This window comes from Xenopus laevis, chromosome 9_10L (assembly GCF_017654675.1).
Source record: "Xenopus laevis strain J_2021 chromosome 9_10L, Xenopus_laevis_v10.1, whole genome shotgun sequence".
Classification (NCBI taxonomy): Eukaryota; Metazoa; Chordata; class Amphibia; order Anura; family Pipidae; genus Xenopus; species Xenopus laevis.
The window spans coordinates 57,523,793-57,539,312 of record NC_054387.1 but is presented as its reverse complement, the minus strand read 5'-3'; the positions used below and the strand labels follow the sequence as shown (position 1 = coordinate 57,539,312).

Here is a 15,520-nt window from a genome sequence, read left to right as displayed (position 1 = left end):
CATCAAGGGAATGAACAGAGGAACAAGAGCACCACTATTCAGGGCTAGGGAAACAGCTGTTTAAGGAAAGTTATTTCCACAGAATCTGTAATGGTTTTTTGGGGGGTTTTATGTAAAATTATGAGATAACTATCATAAGAGAATGATGGAGACAATATAAATAATGAGGAGACATATTACTGAGAGTATTATTGTTTAAGGTTCACAATGCGAAGCAATATTGCAATGTAGGTCATTGTATGTGACATTCCACATTATTTATGAGTATGACGTATGACATAATGTTTTGCCTGTGGATAAGAAAATTAAGCATTATTTTGGTTAAATTATGAGATAACACTGCAAACATTTAATTCATATAAATATTAATGAAATAGAATTTTTTCATTTCATAAATTTCCATGTCAGGTCCTTATTAGTCTGTATCCTTAAGAAGGAATATACAAAATGGTAACTGGTTCTTTCAAGCCGGGATTGTTCAATGGAAAAATAAAAACGGGATAAATAGGCTGAGCAAAATAAAGCATTTTTCAATATAGTTATTTAGTCAAAATGTAATCTACAAAGGATGGAGTGACCGGATGTCTAACTTAGTAGCCAGAACCCAACTTCCTGCTTTGCAGCTCTCTGATTGGTCACCAGTACAATCAGTGACTTGAGGGGGGAGCCATATGGGTCATAACCTCTTACTTCCTAATCAGACCTTCATGCTAAGGATCCAAAACAAACGCACTGAACAGTTATGTCCCATGTGGTTCCCCTTTATATCGCTGACTAAAAGTTAGAGAGATGTAAAGTTGGAAATTGGGTTCTGGCTATTACATCAGATATCCGACTGCACCAGCCTTTATAGATTAAATTTATGGCTAACTAACTATATAACAAACTATTTTATTTTGCAAAGCCTATCTATTTAACCAGTTTTTATTTTTACACTGAACTGTTGCTTTAAATCTTGCTTCCTAGGACTCAGCTGAATGATGACATCACAATGACTGTTACATCACAATGCTGCCCACCAACCCTTTAGTATCTCAGGCTGTATAACTGTCAAATCATTGTTTGCATCGAGTAGTGATGGATCTCACCTACTTGTTGCTGTTATTTTGTCTTTTTATCTCAAATTTTAATTTCAAAATGCATCAAAATCAACTGATCTACTGGATTCTTATCTCCAGCTACTTAATCCCCCATGTATCTTATGGAAGTGGATTGGATATGATGGAAGAGCCTCTCTATAACTCCAAACCTATATGGCAGACGGATGGAGACAGTTCCTGGGAAGATGAGACCGCTGCCATCCTACAGTTCATCTGTGCCGATGTTTTACTGTGGCTTTTCCTGGTTTGGTTATATTTCTGGAACAGCAGAGAACTGACACTCTCAGTTTTTCTCTTGCTCTTTATTGTGAAAATGGGAGGAGTTCTACTGCCCTTCTGGTGGATATTCCCCAATATCTTCAGAAGCGGCCATTCAAGCCAAGTTATTCCTCCAGAGGCCGAGCTAGAAGACACTCAAGCATTTAATTGCCTACAAAGCCTTTACATCAGCAATGTTGTGGTGCTTTTCCTGAGTCTTGTTGTGTTACATCTGCGGAGCAAGGTGAGTACACTTCAAATTTGGGGGAATTTAGAGCAGGATAAACACAGACCCTAATTAACTCATTCTCATATTACCCTCCTGTGGGTAATAACAGTTTGTATAATGACTGTCTTATCTTTCTGTATAGGAGAACAGAAGGCAAATGAGAGATATCAGCCAAACTGTCATATTAACTGCAGTGTCTGTCATATCAGCAGCAGTTCTGTCTCTCATGTGCTCTGTACTTTCTTTGGGAAGCATGTTGGTAAAGACACTAGCCAACAAAAAGGAAAAACCAGTCAGCCAAAGAAAGAAAGCAGGCAAAAAGAAACACAAAAGGGCCAAAAAACAACCAGAACCACAACCCACGGTCAGCCCGGAGCAAAGAGATTCTGCTCAAGAGCTTGTGGAGCCAATAGAGTCTGTGCAGGAGATTGTGGAGCGAGAAAACTCTGCTGACGAAAAAGTGGACCCATTATATTCTGCAATCATAGAAGAAATATTGCTTTTAGATGGTTGCAGTGAAGAGATTGATAAGGTTGGCCATGAAGATATTCCCCAGGCAAAACCTTGTATGAGCAATAGTTGTGTCTATAATAAGGATCTAGATATCACTGTGCTGACTACAGAACCCACTGAGAGCCAAGAGACAGAAGTTGTTTCTTTTCCTGAGAAGAGGAAGAAGAAAAAGAAGATTATCCGCTTCTTCCAATTTATTCAAAATCTCAGAGACACCAGAAAGAAGAAGAGTGGGAAATCCAAGAAACCAACATTTTTCACAAACCTAACATCATGTTTCCGGCACCATTCAGTGGAATGTGATGATCCCTAGACCGGAGGACAATCTCAAAATATGTGTTTATATTTATATATTGTTATATATATTTTTTTACTTTACATCAGTTATGAATAAATATATATTTGTATATTAATGAGATGGAATCAAAAACCTTTCTTTGTGTATTGAGTGAAATGATGGGAATTAATAACAGTGTCACCTTTTAGTGATCAGATTTGTGCTAAGTAGAGCACTCGTGTAAGGCAGTTACGGTCAACATGAAAGATTTTGTGGGGTTCGCATGTTGACCTATTTATTTTTAAAAGGGATGTCATCTGAGCAGGCCTGGACTGAGAATTAAAATAGGCCCTGGCATTTCAGGTACACACAGGCTGAAACAGCCCCACCAGTCCAATAAATAATGCATTTCCAGGGCATCATACAGCAGCTCTCTGACATTGCCAGAATCCACAGATTGTCAGTTCAGGCCTGCATCTGAGAGTTTGATAAGAAGATTAAAAGGACTACTTTTTATTCTGCCATTAAATTCTATGTCTTCATGCAAAGAGCTCTCAGATGTGGCAAGGGCACAGAGGGCAGGGAGCCAGAGCTTTTTGCTGCATAGAGGGAAGAGTTAAGATTTATTGTAAATATTCAAATATATTGAGGGAATTAGGAGAGTTAAGGGGGAAAAAAGTCTATAAAATTGTTGAATAACAATATCTAATATAAGTAATTCTAAAACAACTGGACTTGCTGAGTAATCATTGAAGACGTTTCACTACTCATCTGAGCAGCTTTAGCTTGGAGACCTGGCAAGTAATAAACCTAGCTAATAATAAACTTGGCTGTAGCAAGCAATGCCAGTCAGCAGCTTCAAGGGCAAACATGGTTTTGCGCTGTATTAAAAAGGGCACAATTCATGGGAGGAGGGGATCATTCTTCCATTTAAAGAGCACTGGTTAGGACTCATATAGAATATGCTGTTCAGTTTTGGTCACAAGTGCTCAAACGGGACGTTATTGAATTGGAGAAAGTCCAAAGAAGGGCAACTAAGCTGGTAAAGGAAATGAAAGGCTGGTCAACTTGGGATTGGTTATGAGAAGATATGATATACTTTGAGAAAGGCTTGAGTGCAAGCCGAAACGTTAGTTGCTTTTTACTGAATAAACACCATTTTGGATTTTGATAAGACCTGTGAGTGCGAGCTTCTTTACCTCTCTCTCTCTCTCTCTCTCTCTATATATATAAAAGGAGCATATAATAAACTCTCTGATGCTTTATTTACCGGTAGCTCCTTCCAGCATACGTGAGGGCACCCATTCTGATAAGAAATGAGATTCCATATTAATATTTGTAATAGGTAGGTACAGTGAGAGCTGGGAAGCTGTGGAATTCTCACCCTTACTCAGTTGTACCTACAAATACATTAGATAGCTTCAAGAAGGGGTTTGGATGTTTTTTTAGCCATCAAGTGAGGAAATACAGGGTTACAGAAAATCACTATTAGTACAAATTTGATCCATGGAATGGTCCGATTGCCATCTCGGAGTCAGGAAGGACTTTTTAAAAGAAACGAGACTGACTGAGGAATTTTTCTTTTGGAGTGGAGTGCCTTAATGGGAGCGAGTGTTGTCTTCTAGTCACAGATTGTCTCCTGAACCAAAGTTCAGGATTTTGTGGTTCTCAGATGAGGTTCCTGATTTCTGAGAAATATTTGCCTGCGTATCTCCTGTGTTTGTGCTGCTTCTTTTGATAACATTTTGTCCCCACTGTACAAAGTACTACTCCTGGGCTGGTCCCTTCCTCTATGTAAGTGAGGCTAACCTAATCTCCCAGTATATCACTCTTGATTCTCTCTACCTCAAACTCCTGGCTTGCTTGCTTTCCCATGGTCAGGCAGGAACCAGCTCCTTGGGCAGAGGTGTGCCAAGTAATACTGCCACCCCACCAGCTTTCTCCCTGTCTGCTCACACCCACAACCTCCCCCCCAACACAGATGCTGCCACAACCCCCTTCCCCCTGTTACTCACTGGCTCACCTACCTACTTCCCTACTCATTGGGTCTACACTTTCATTGGAACTGCCCCCCCCCAATCATGTGGCTAGCCTGTCCCTGGGAAGGGGGAATACATTCTCCTACCAGTATTTTGCAAGCTAAAGAGCTCATTCTTTGTACATCCTGCTCCTGGGCTGCTCTTTTTCCCATTGCTCTCATTACCTGTTGTCCTAAAGAGGGTAGTTCCAAATTTTGTATTTCAAAAAGGTAGAGTTTGCCTGGAAGTAGGTAGGGCTTTGTCTGAGCATAACTGAGCTGTAATTAGGGGTTTCACCTTTTAAAAACAAACTTACCAGCTGGGGGGGCATCATGACATCATGGGGGGGCAGTGATGTCAAGGAGAGGGGCAAAGATGTAAGTTTGCAAAGCAATGCTACAAATAAGTGCATCAGACATAGGAAGGTGCAAGGATTGAGATGTACTAAGACTGTACAACAAATTTACCTTCATGTATGTTGCTACTTTCTTTTAACCAACCATAGCTGTAGCATCTCGAAAAAAATACCGGCTTTCCTATATATTTATCCTTTTTCCCTATTAACATTGGGATCACCCAGGTGGCAACCCTAGGCATGGCTCAACATGTCCTTGCTTTTAAATTTCATGCAAGAGGTTTGCATACATGGGGCAATGCTTGACATAAGCCCTACTGATCCAGATAGTGATGCTAACCTATTCCCTGTAAGGCTTCTCTTTATGTACCCCCCAAAAAAGCAGCTCACAGTGGCAAGAATTTGTGTAGCAAGTTTTGCAGCAGATATAATAGGAGTTTAAGGAAATTGTGACCTCCTGCTTTTTCCATTGGCAGCAGCATTAGTGATGGAGCAATACAATGGTTTATGATGTGGAGTTAAGGCTGTCAACCTATAGGTTTTGGGGCTCCTGAACACCATCATCAGGTATTCCTTACACTGTTCAGGGAACAGAACTCATATTATTGAAGTAATACCATTTCTTGGTAGGGGGCAGCTCAGTCATTTCAGGAATGATTACAGAGCATTTACAGTCTATTTCTCTTCCATTAGCTGCACATTACTGTACTGGGAGAGAACTTCAGATATCCAGCTTGGCTACAGGACCAGGAAAGCTTGAACTGCAGCCAGCGAATAAGTATATTGAGTCACGCATGGTATATAAATGCTTTATATGCTGAATATTAAAGCTTTGGCATCTCTGTAGCATTGTTTAAGTTTAACAGAGCACCCACGGCAATGCCACCCAGTACAGACACTACTGGCACAGGGGCCGGGATATCATTGTGCTTGGATTTATTCTGCAGACACAGAATTATACAGTTATTTTCTATGCCTTCAAGGTAGGAAAACAAAGTAACAAAAAAACCTTCTGCATTAAGTAATGTTTCCTGAATAGATTCACTCCCAAATCGATACCTTATTTTTCCATACATGAACACAGTGATAACTATTAAGCACTGATTTTCCAGTGCACTATAAATTCATCTCAACCTCTAATAAATTGCCCATAAGTGTATGAGTGTATGAGTAGAGCAGGATAGGAGATTTCATCATCAGCATAGGAAGCGTTTTTAAGGGTAATGGCACACGTGAAGATTCAGTTGCCCAGCGACAAATCGCCTCTTCTTCGGGGCGACTAATCTCCCCAAACTGCCTCCTGCTGGCTAGAATGTAAATTACCGGTGGGATGGCAAGCGGATTGTTTCTTTTTCCGAAGTTTCCTCATGAGGCAATTTCTGGTGACTTCGGAAAATGAAGCTCACTGATTGCCATCCCGCCGGCGATTTACATTCTAGCTGGTGGGAGGCAGTTTAAGATTAGTCGCCCAGAAGAAGAGGATATTTGACGTTGGGCGACTAATCTCCACGAATCTGAGTGTGTGTCTCTACCCTTACTGTAAGAGCAATCAGGTTATGGGATTCCCTACCAGGAGAGGGGGAAAATGAGTGATTCATTGGTGGAAAGGAGATTTCACCATCACCAAAGGGGGTTTTCTTTACTGTAAGGGCAGTCTGGTTATGGGATTCCCTACCAAGAGGGGTGGGAATGAGTAAATAATTAATGGGATCAAAATAGTCTAGATGGCTATAGAATGAAATATAGTGATCATTAACCAAAGTTTTAGTTGGAATGGGGAAGGAACATATTGCAGTAGGGAAGGAACATATTGTGAGGTGGCTGAGGCAGATTTAGTTTCCTATTTAACAACTGATAGAGGGTTGTTGAAGAAAGAAATGTCAGCCCTGGGCACATGTTTGACCCTGTCTGTACTAGTCTGGCACCCAGCTCATATTTGCATTTGCAGCTGTGTGTGCCAAGGCCTTGGGTGCAGGGCATTTGGCAGCACAATACTAGATATTAATACACAAGATCATTATCTTTATACCAATGCATAGAACAAAGGGTTTTGTACATGGTAAGGTGCAATATTACATTGATATAAAGGGAAATATTTATGGGATAGTCCTAAGCTTAAAGCAGCCCCCCTAACAATTAAGTTCAAAAACTAGACAAAAGTTCTAGAAGAAGTCACAGACTCACTCTGTTGCTCTTAAGGGTAAAGCCAGACGAGGAGATTCGGGGAGGTTTTATCACCACGTCTTTTGCGCGACTATCTCCCCAAACTGCCTCAGCGGTTTTTCCCCATAGGCTACAGCGCAAAATCGCCTGAACTAATGCACAGGCAGCAATGTGTTTTCAATAATCGCCCAAAGTTGCCTCACAGGCGATTTTGCGCTGTAGCCTATGGGGAAAAACCGCTGAGGCAGTTTGGGGAGATAAGTCGCGCAAAAGACATGGCAATAAGTCGCCAGGCAACAAAACCTCCCCGAATCTCCTCGTCTGGCCTTACCCTAAGTCTATTAACTTCAGGTGGTGCCCATCCTTATTAAACATTATCTCTGGCCCCCAGTTTTAACTTTCCTATTCTAAATATTTGTTAAAGGAGAAGGAAAGCTACGGAGGCATTTTATTTCCAATAGATTAGCTGCAATAGTGCAAGCTAGAATGCTATATTTATTCTGTAGAATGTTTTACCATACCTGAGTAAAAAGCTCTAGAAACTCTCTGTTTGTTAAGGATAGGAGCTGCAGTATTAGCATGGTGTGACATCACTTCCTGCCCGAGTCTCTCCCTGCTCTGGGCTCAGATTACAGCAGAGAAGGGCGGGGGAAGAGGAGCAAACTGAGCATGCTCTTGCCCAGGGCAATGAGATTTAAGCTGAAGGCAGGAAGTCTGATACAGAAGCCCATGAGTACACAATAGAAGGAAAGAAATGCAGTGTTCCTTTTGACAGGGGGCTCAGAGCAGCATTACTTTGGGGGTTTACTGGTATATTTAGATGGACCTTTCTGATAATGCTTACTTAGTTTTAACCTTTCCTTCTCCTTTAAAGGGGTTGTTCACCTTTAAATTAACTTTTAGTATGATGTAGAGAATGATTATTCCGAGGTTTTTTTTATGGTTATTTAGCAGCTCTCCAGTTTGCAATTTCTGGTTGCTAGGATCCAAATTACCCTAGCAACCACATATTGACTTAATCAAGAGACTCCGATATGAATGGGAGAGGGTTTGAATAGAAAGTAATAAAAAGTAACAATATCATTACATCTGTAGCCTTAGAGCATTTATTTTTAGATGGGAGTCAATGAGAAAGAATCAGAAGAAGAAGAAGGCAAATAATTCAAAACCTATACAAAATAAAAAAAAATGAAGGCCACTTGAAAAGTTGCTTTGAATTAGCCATTTTAGAACATACTAAAAGTTAACATAAAGGTGAACCTTACACTAAGAATTATGTCTCAAGACGTTCCTCATCTCCCAGGCATTTTAAAAGAAATACATAAGAATTTTTTAAAATAAGTTAAAACCTTTATGGACTGGACTGAAATGAATAAATGATTTGCACTACACATTCATTTGAAGACAGATTGTGTTTAATAACTATTATCCAATGACAGTCAATAAAGCAAAATACAGACTGCCTATATTTGGGCACTTGCTCTGAAAAGTTCCTTTAAATTAAATATTTTATGATTGAACCCAAGCAACACCCTGAGCTGGATCCTCCCACCACAGGTTACAGTGACACATAATTCTCCTGCAGGATCTTCACCAACAGAAAGGACAGGAGAATCCCGAAGAGCTGTGAGTACAACAGGACAGAAAGGAAAGAACTGGGTTACATCTAAAGCCAGAAAATACATACACAGTCATGGCCACATGCAACAGGGAACTCTGGGATACCAAGGGTCACTCCGGCTTCATACCCCTTACCTGTACAAACCCCAGTCCCACACCCACTGCTCCAATGACATTAACATGTTCCGAGATCCACGTTTTCATTTTGGTGACACAACCCTGGAACAAGAAATTGGGCTTACTGATTAAGACTTAAACCAGACAGCAAAGGGGCTGAAGCACAATACACAGTAGTTTAATCCCATGTATAGGCTGCTCTATTCCCATGCACACAGGTGGTGGGGATTAAATCCAGGGAAAAGGTGTTTTGCTTAGAGGGATTTCTTGTTCTATCAAAATAATTAACACTGCTTTCTCTTGCAAAAAGCAAATTCCAATGGAAATAGTCTCACTTGACACTTTCAGTACCATGCCCCCCTTTTCACCTGACCATGGGGAAGAGAGCAGCCCAAACACAGGACATGGAGAGTATGAGTAATGTACCTGGGCAAGTAATGGGTTGCCATTGGGTATCCCCCCTGGTCAGCCCAGTATATTCTCTCTCATTAATATTGTCACTAAGCAGAGCCCAGTTGTATCAATAAGAACAGTAATACTACAGCTCACCCTTACTTGAGTGACCATGCCCAATATACTCCCTCACCAACTCCACCTTTCAGCTCTTGGTCTCCCCTGGGCACCCAAACTGTAAACTAAGTATTTCATTTCCACCTCTGTCTTATTTTCCATTAAAGCTTTTGGTTCTTTCTGAGACAAACTCAGGCTTCATATAAATAAACCCCATGTACAGCCAGAAACACTAATGGTCTGCGCACCCCCTCTAGTTCTGTCGCACCTCAAGCACAAATGAAAACAGCAACTAAAAACCTTATTGGGCTTTTCCTGCTGAATTATATAATACAGGCAATACCTATGCTGCCATAGTTTTATTGTATCTCTCTGTACTGGCTATAAGCAAGTTTAGGGGCTGGTGCAGATGTGACCAAGGATTATGGTTTCTTACCATTAACATGAATTTGAGGGGGGGGGGTAAATAAAGAAGTCTACTATGCTCAAAATTTGTCCTGGATTAGACCCTATTAATAAACTACCCCCCCACCTCCGGCGAGGCATTTAAGGCAAATATCTATAATCATGTTTATTTTGCCTTTGTATTCGTCTAATGGAACACAATCTCAGAAGACAATGTTGCTCTTAATAGTTATAAATCCAGGGACCACCCACGCTGCATATTATTACAGTCATGCCTCAAATGAGAAGCTGTGGGTTCCTGTGCTTTGGGAGCATATTTATATAGTTTAGAGAGACAAGTCAGGAAGGATGCCATTTTGAAGCCATTAAATAGGTTTTCCCTTCCCTGAAACACATTGTACCTTTTATTTGGGCCACAAAGGGCCCTTGGGCTTATTTTCATCCTTCTGAAAAATGAGAGAATATAGTAAACCACATACCAGCCAACTTGCCTTCTCATCTCTTTCTTCCTCCTGCTCTGTGTCCAACTCTAACAATATCCCAGGCCCTTAGCCCCCCTTCTGCTGAAGCCACCAGTCCTTGACAGTAGTGCAAATCATTCATGGCGTTGAACCAAATACGAGTTTAACATTCAGCTCAGCTCCCCATTCCAACCTCTCTTTTGTACCCAGACTAATAACAGGGCCACTAACCCACCCTTTATCCCATCTTCGTACCAGTCCCAAGAGAACACTAAGTTAACTGTGTAACTTACTCTTCCCTCTGTTGCCATGGTTTCTATAAAGGTGTTATAGACTCAGCTGCAGTTTCAGCCTTGCATGACTCCACTGTTGGCATAGTCAGACCTCACTTAAGAGTAATTGACCAGTAACAAAAAAACAGGACAGCCCTATGTTAGTCTATACAGAGAGATCCCATAAAACTATGGCAGCATAGATATCCCCATGTACTAAGCACAATTCAGCAGGAACAGCTTCCTAAGTTTGCTCATAGGTGCATTATACGACTGAGCCAGGCCTGGACTGGCAATCTGTGTGTTTTGGCAAATGCCAGAGGGGCTGCTGTAATATGCCATAGAAAGTCATTATTTAGTGGGCTGTTAGGGCCTCTCTGTACTTGGAATGCCAGGGCCTATTTTGACTCCCAGTCCAGACCTGAGCACAAAGAGTGACAGGGGAGCAGGGCAGCAGACAGAGTACTTACCTCCAGGAAGATCTTATCTTGATGCTCCATCACCTTCTCTCCACATTTCTGGGTGACTTTGCGGCAACAGCTCTTGGGCACAGAGGATGAAAACAGGGCAACTGTGACATTCATCCAGTCTGTGAAGTTCTTTGCCCCACAGCAGCGGAACTGTGTAATGAGAAATGTGGGCATAAAGAGGGTCATGCCAGTGATGTGCCACTGGATGGCCTTCGCATGAAGTTAGATGGAACAGCACATGAATTGGGCTCAAGAGGTCAACTAGGTGGAACGGTTTCCCATGTGGCCAAAAAATAATTCCCTCTCCAAGCAGTTCCCCGTTTCTACTCTAATCATGTGTCAGGAGGTTAGAGGAAATCCCCAAATCTCATGTCGTTTTAGAAATTTATTGGACCCCAGAGACCCTCAGACTAAGTTCAATGGTTCTTGGTTTCACGTGCAGATTGCTATGCCATCCAATCAGATAGTGGGTGTGGCAAGTATGGTTTTGACTAGAAGCCATCACTGGCAAGCAGGCTAACATGCAACTCTGGTTCTTTCCTTTTGTTTGCCCCCCCGTGGTAGAAATAGCATAGAATGAGAATTAAATCCCAGCACCCAACCCCACCCCAGCTCGGCTGCCATTCTCCATTAACCACATCATACTCAGTATCACAGACTGCAGGGAGTGTTTGGGAGTTGCATCCCCAGAGCAGGAAATGCAGAAACCACAATGATCTGCGGCCCCTTTGATGTGTAATGAAATGGTTTTCCACCAGGTCTCCACCATCTGGATTTGATCAAACCCAAAACCCAGTGCCTGGCAGGAAAGTAATGTCACCAACAGCACTTACAGCCAGCAACTCCCAGCAGTTCAGGCATGGGGAAAAAGAGGAGCCTTGAAAAAAGTTTAAAAAAAACCCCCCCCATAATATTAGGAAAATGTAAAGACAGGCCAACGTTTCGGTCTCCATCTAAGACCTTTATCAACACTATGTCTTGACCTTTATCATTCTAGACCAAGGAACGTTGGGCTGTTTTTACATTTTCCTAATAAAAATGGTTTTCTTTAAAAATACCTTTTTGAAGGCTCCCGGTGTGCACTCACTCTACACGGATCTGCATTTACTACATTTCTGTAAGTAGCACCTGGGTCATTTGTTAATTAGAGTGGTGTGCGGTAAAACAATGATTCACTCTCTTTATATCTATACACGTGTGTGTATTTATGTATGTATACTATATATACATATATACATTAAGAATCCTATACTGCAGTTAATGTGAGCCTGCCCAGCATGTGGATAGGCTTTGCCGAGTCATTGAGGTTCTACTGTGCAAAACATTTAAAAGAAACTGATGTCTTCATGTTTTATACACGAGCAAGTATAATCATATCTCACCTCCTGCTGCACGTAGTCCAGGCTCCGGGTGAGTTGCCCATCAGTTCCGTATTTACTGAGAATCTGCTGAAATCTCCTGGAAATGTCAGTTTGTAGCTAAATGTAGAAAAACCATCAGTCACCATGAGGTATTGCACAGGAGGATTAAATGGATTAAAGGAAACAATCACGAGACATCAAAGAACTATGGTGGCATAGATATTCCCATGTACTGAGCACAATTCAGCAGGAACAGCCCCCTATAGTAGAGATACCATAATGATGTCAGGATAAAGCCAGTAAAGTGCTGCTAAATAATACTAAGAACAATCAATGTAATGCTGGCTTCTGTGTCACCCTTCACAATGCTGCCCCACCCCATGCTTAACTTTTTAGTGGAGAGAGATACCATAAAACTATGGCAGCATAGTACTATGCACAATTCAGCAGGAGCAGCCCCCTACATTTGCTCATACCCTTGACCCAAGAGATACCATAATAAAAAGACAATATTCTGGTTTTAGTATTCCATCTCCAGGACCTATTTTTACCACCCCAGGTAACCTGCAGAGTGCTGTTGGATGAGGCAAGAGTCTCAACATCAAAACACCAAGTGCTAAGGTTTTGCTCACATTATACCAAATGGGAAAAGATACACTAGCAGCACTAGGGTCAAAAAGTACTATATACATAGCACTTCCCAAGCCAGACACAATTACGTCATCAGGGTGAGACCAAGAACGCGTGTCCTACCAACAACGCCAGGCAATTAACATCTATAGTAGAACGCAGGACTGGGGAACCCTCAGACGGACTGAATATATGCTTATTTTAAGCACACATATGTGAGTACAATCTGTATTTTATTTTCTTAAAGAAGTTTTTACACGATTTTAGCATATCCTTTTTAGAAACTGAAAGATATCCTGGATTTGAACAAACAACTATATTTTACGCTAGTGGTATAACTAAACGTTTGTAAGTACCCATTACCTTACACAGGAGGTGGTCACGTATACCGTTAAAACATCACGGGTAAAGGGCAACTAAACCCCTTGGTGGAAGAGATCACACCACACTATACAGCAAGTGCACAAAGAGGTGTAAATCTTATTTGAAAATACTACACTATATTTTATTTCTTTGGTGTCTATCCCTGAGCTTGCAGCGCTGGTATCTCTTTGTATGAATGAAAGGTTTTTACTGTGATTAATCTGAAGGAGAACAGATTTCTATACCGGCAAAGGGAGTGAACTGCAGAACCTCTGGATTTTATTTTATTTTTTGCAAGAGTCTCAACATGGTTCGTGGCAACAGCAATTCAGAATGAATAGCCCTGCTTCTTGCCTGCACTTACCTTTTCTCTGTAGGAGTAGGCAGATATCCCCACAATAATTTCAATGATGAAGATCACCAGCATTATCCCTATAAACTGAAACAAAATGACATCTGACCATTGTTTAAAGTAGTCCCCGACTCCCCCCCCCCCCGCCAAAATGGGGCTCACACTGCTTTTTGAGAAGCTTCCAGAGTGAACTTTAAAAGGGGACACATCAAAAATAAAGACCCCTAAGTGTACTAAATCGATAAAGGTCCACTGGTATAAATGTAAGTTTTAGGTGCCAAACCCGAAACCATAAGCTAAGGACAAAAACATTGCCTCATGTAAAGGAAGAAGAGACATGTGTACTTGAAAATGGATTCCCCTATATAAGAACGAATAGGGACTAAACGGTCTATAGAAGCAAATCATTCTTGTTTTGAAACTCCATTGTTCTCAATTACATTTATAAGAGAATTTCCCCAATGTATTTAACCCCTTGGCCCCATATCTCCCCATCCTCCAGTTTTCCCCAGGGGGGCACACTTACTGTTTTTATAAGAAAATTATTTTCTTTCAGCACAGAAATTGCCCCAAAGCCGGATAAGAGGAAGATGAGAATTCCTGTTACTGTGAGGACCAACGGGGCCCCAGAAGACGTTTCAGACAGGACCACAGAGATGTCCGTCAGTCTCAGCTGAACAGAGGCACCAAGGCAGATAAGCACCACCCCTGTCACCTGGCATGGGAACACAGGCACTGTGATAGGTACAAATACCTACAGATTGTGGAGTATTAACCCAGACATTTCTAAGAGGTAGTAGGAATCCCTGCCAGTGTTGTTTTCCATACGTTAACCTATAGGCTTAAAGAGAGCTAAATTTTCTGCTTTTAGAACACAACTACAATCCAAGACTTCACCCTGATTAATATGGGAGCTCCCACTCATATGCATTAATACAAATAACGAGATCCCCTTACTCTACATATATGTAAGAGAGGCAACAGTCTCAGCGGCCTCCAACTAATTAAAAGGCTCAGTGTTCATTAACAACCAGAAGCTGTTGGGGATGAACTGAGGGTTGTAGTTCAGGATGGTTCTGCTTTAGTTTATTAGTTGTGCCAAGGGTTTCTGGAAGGCTGTTTACATTGATAACAATTAACAGACCTGAAGGAAATTTAACTTCTACTACATTGTTTTAGAAGTCAGAACCAGAAGTGCAGAAAGAAGCAAATACTAATTATGAACACCCATTTCCTACTCACCCAGAACAACAGGATTATAAACAGAAGTCCAACCTTGATGCACTGCAGTTTTTCCTTAAGATTAATCTTTTCCATTTTCCCTACAGTGCAACTTCAAGTGACAAAAGCACCCCTTGGCTTGACGCATGAGCTGACACTCTAACCAAGTTCTGTAATGCCGGTCTGTTGTGCAGAAAGTGCTGGATATTTGGTCAGTTCAGGTAAAATGATCATATGTTTCTCATTAATTAGCCTGAGGCCAATTAGGGGAAGGTTTACTTTAACTCTTGCAATGCCAGGCAAGTGGCACAGGCACAGGGGATTAATTTGATGAGAGGCTGGGATTCCCTCCTCACCCCCTTGGGGGTTTAACCAATTCAGGCATTGTTGTGACTTAACATCCTAGTTCAGAGTTTTTTTTTCTGTTGAAGCGACAGTGGGTAGGTATTGTAGCCCATTTACCAAGAAATATCTAAGCAGTTAATTAAAAAGCATTTAGCGTGGCTGCATGAACTGACGATAAGTCTTGTGCAGGAAAACAATTAGAAACCTTTCTCGCATCTTTCCTAACCAGAAGAACATCAGAGCAGCCTCTTTCTTTCTCCTGACAACTTCCTTGACTACTTGTTGGTCAGACTGGTGGGAAACTGACCTGTAGATGGCGCTGTTATAACAGAATTCATTCATAGTAACAGTAATATCTTGGAATTAAAAATAAATAAATAATGAATGTAGATTACAAAAGTGCTTAGATTAGCCCCCTCATCACTTTTAAGTGAATCCCCTTGATAAATTCCTTTATGCAAAAAGCAGAGCAGACAGCCC

At 41.3% G+C, this 15,520-nt stretch overlaps 1 protein-coding gene across 1 annotated transcript; it reads right to left on the bottom strand.

Moving 5' to 3' along the window:
• Positions 1-8,310: 8,310 nt before the first annotated feature.
• On the bottom strand, positions 8,311-14,863 carry cd63l.L (Novel Trtraspanin family protein loc733535 [provisional] L homeolog; the record flags this gene model as incomplete). Its single annotated transcript, NM_001097093.1, is given in 7 exon segments — positions 8,311-8,537; positions 8,669-8,752; positions 10,769-10,918; positions 12,151-12,246; positions 13,487-13,561; positions 14,001-14,189; positions 14,717-14,863. Coding segments are annotated over 7 exon segments (735 nt in total). The 3' UTR covers positions 8,311-8,471.
• Positions 14,864-15,520: the final 657 nt, after the last annotated feature.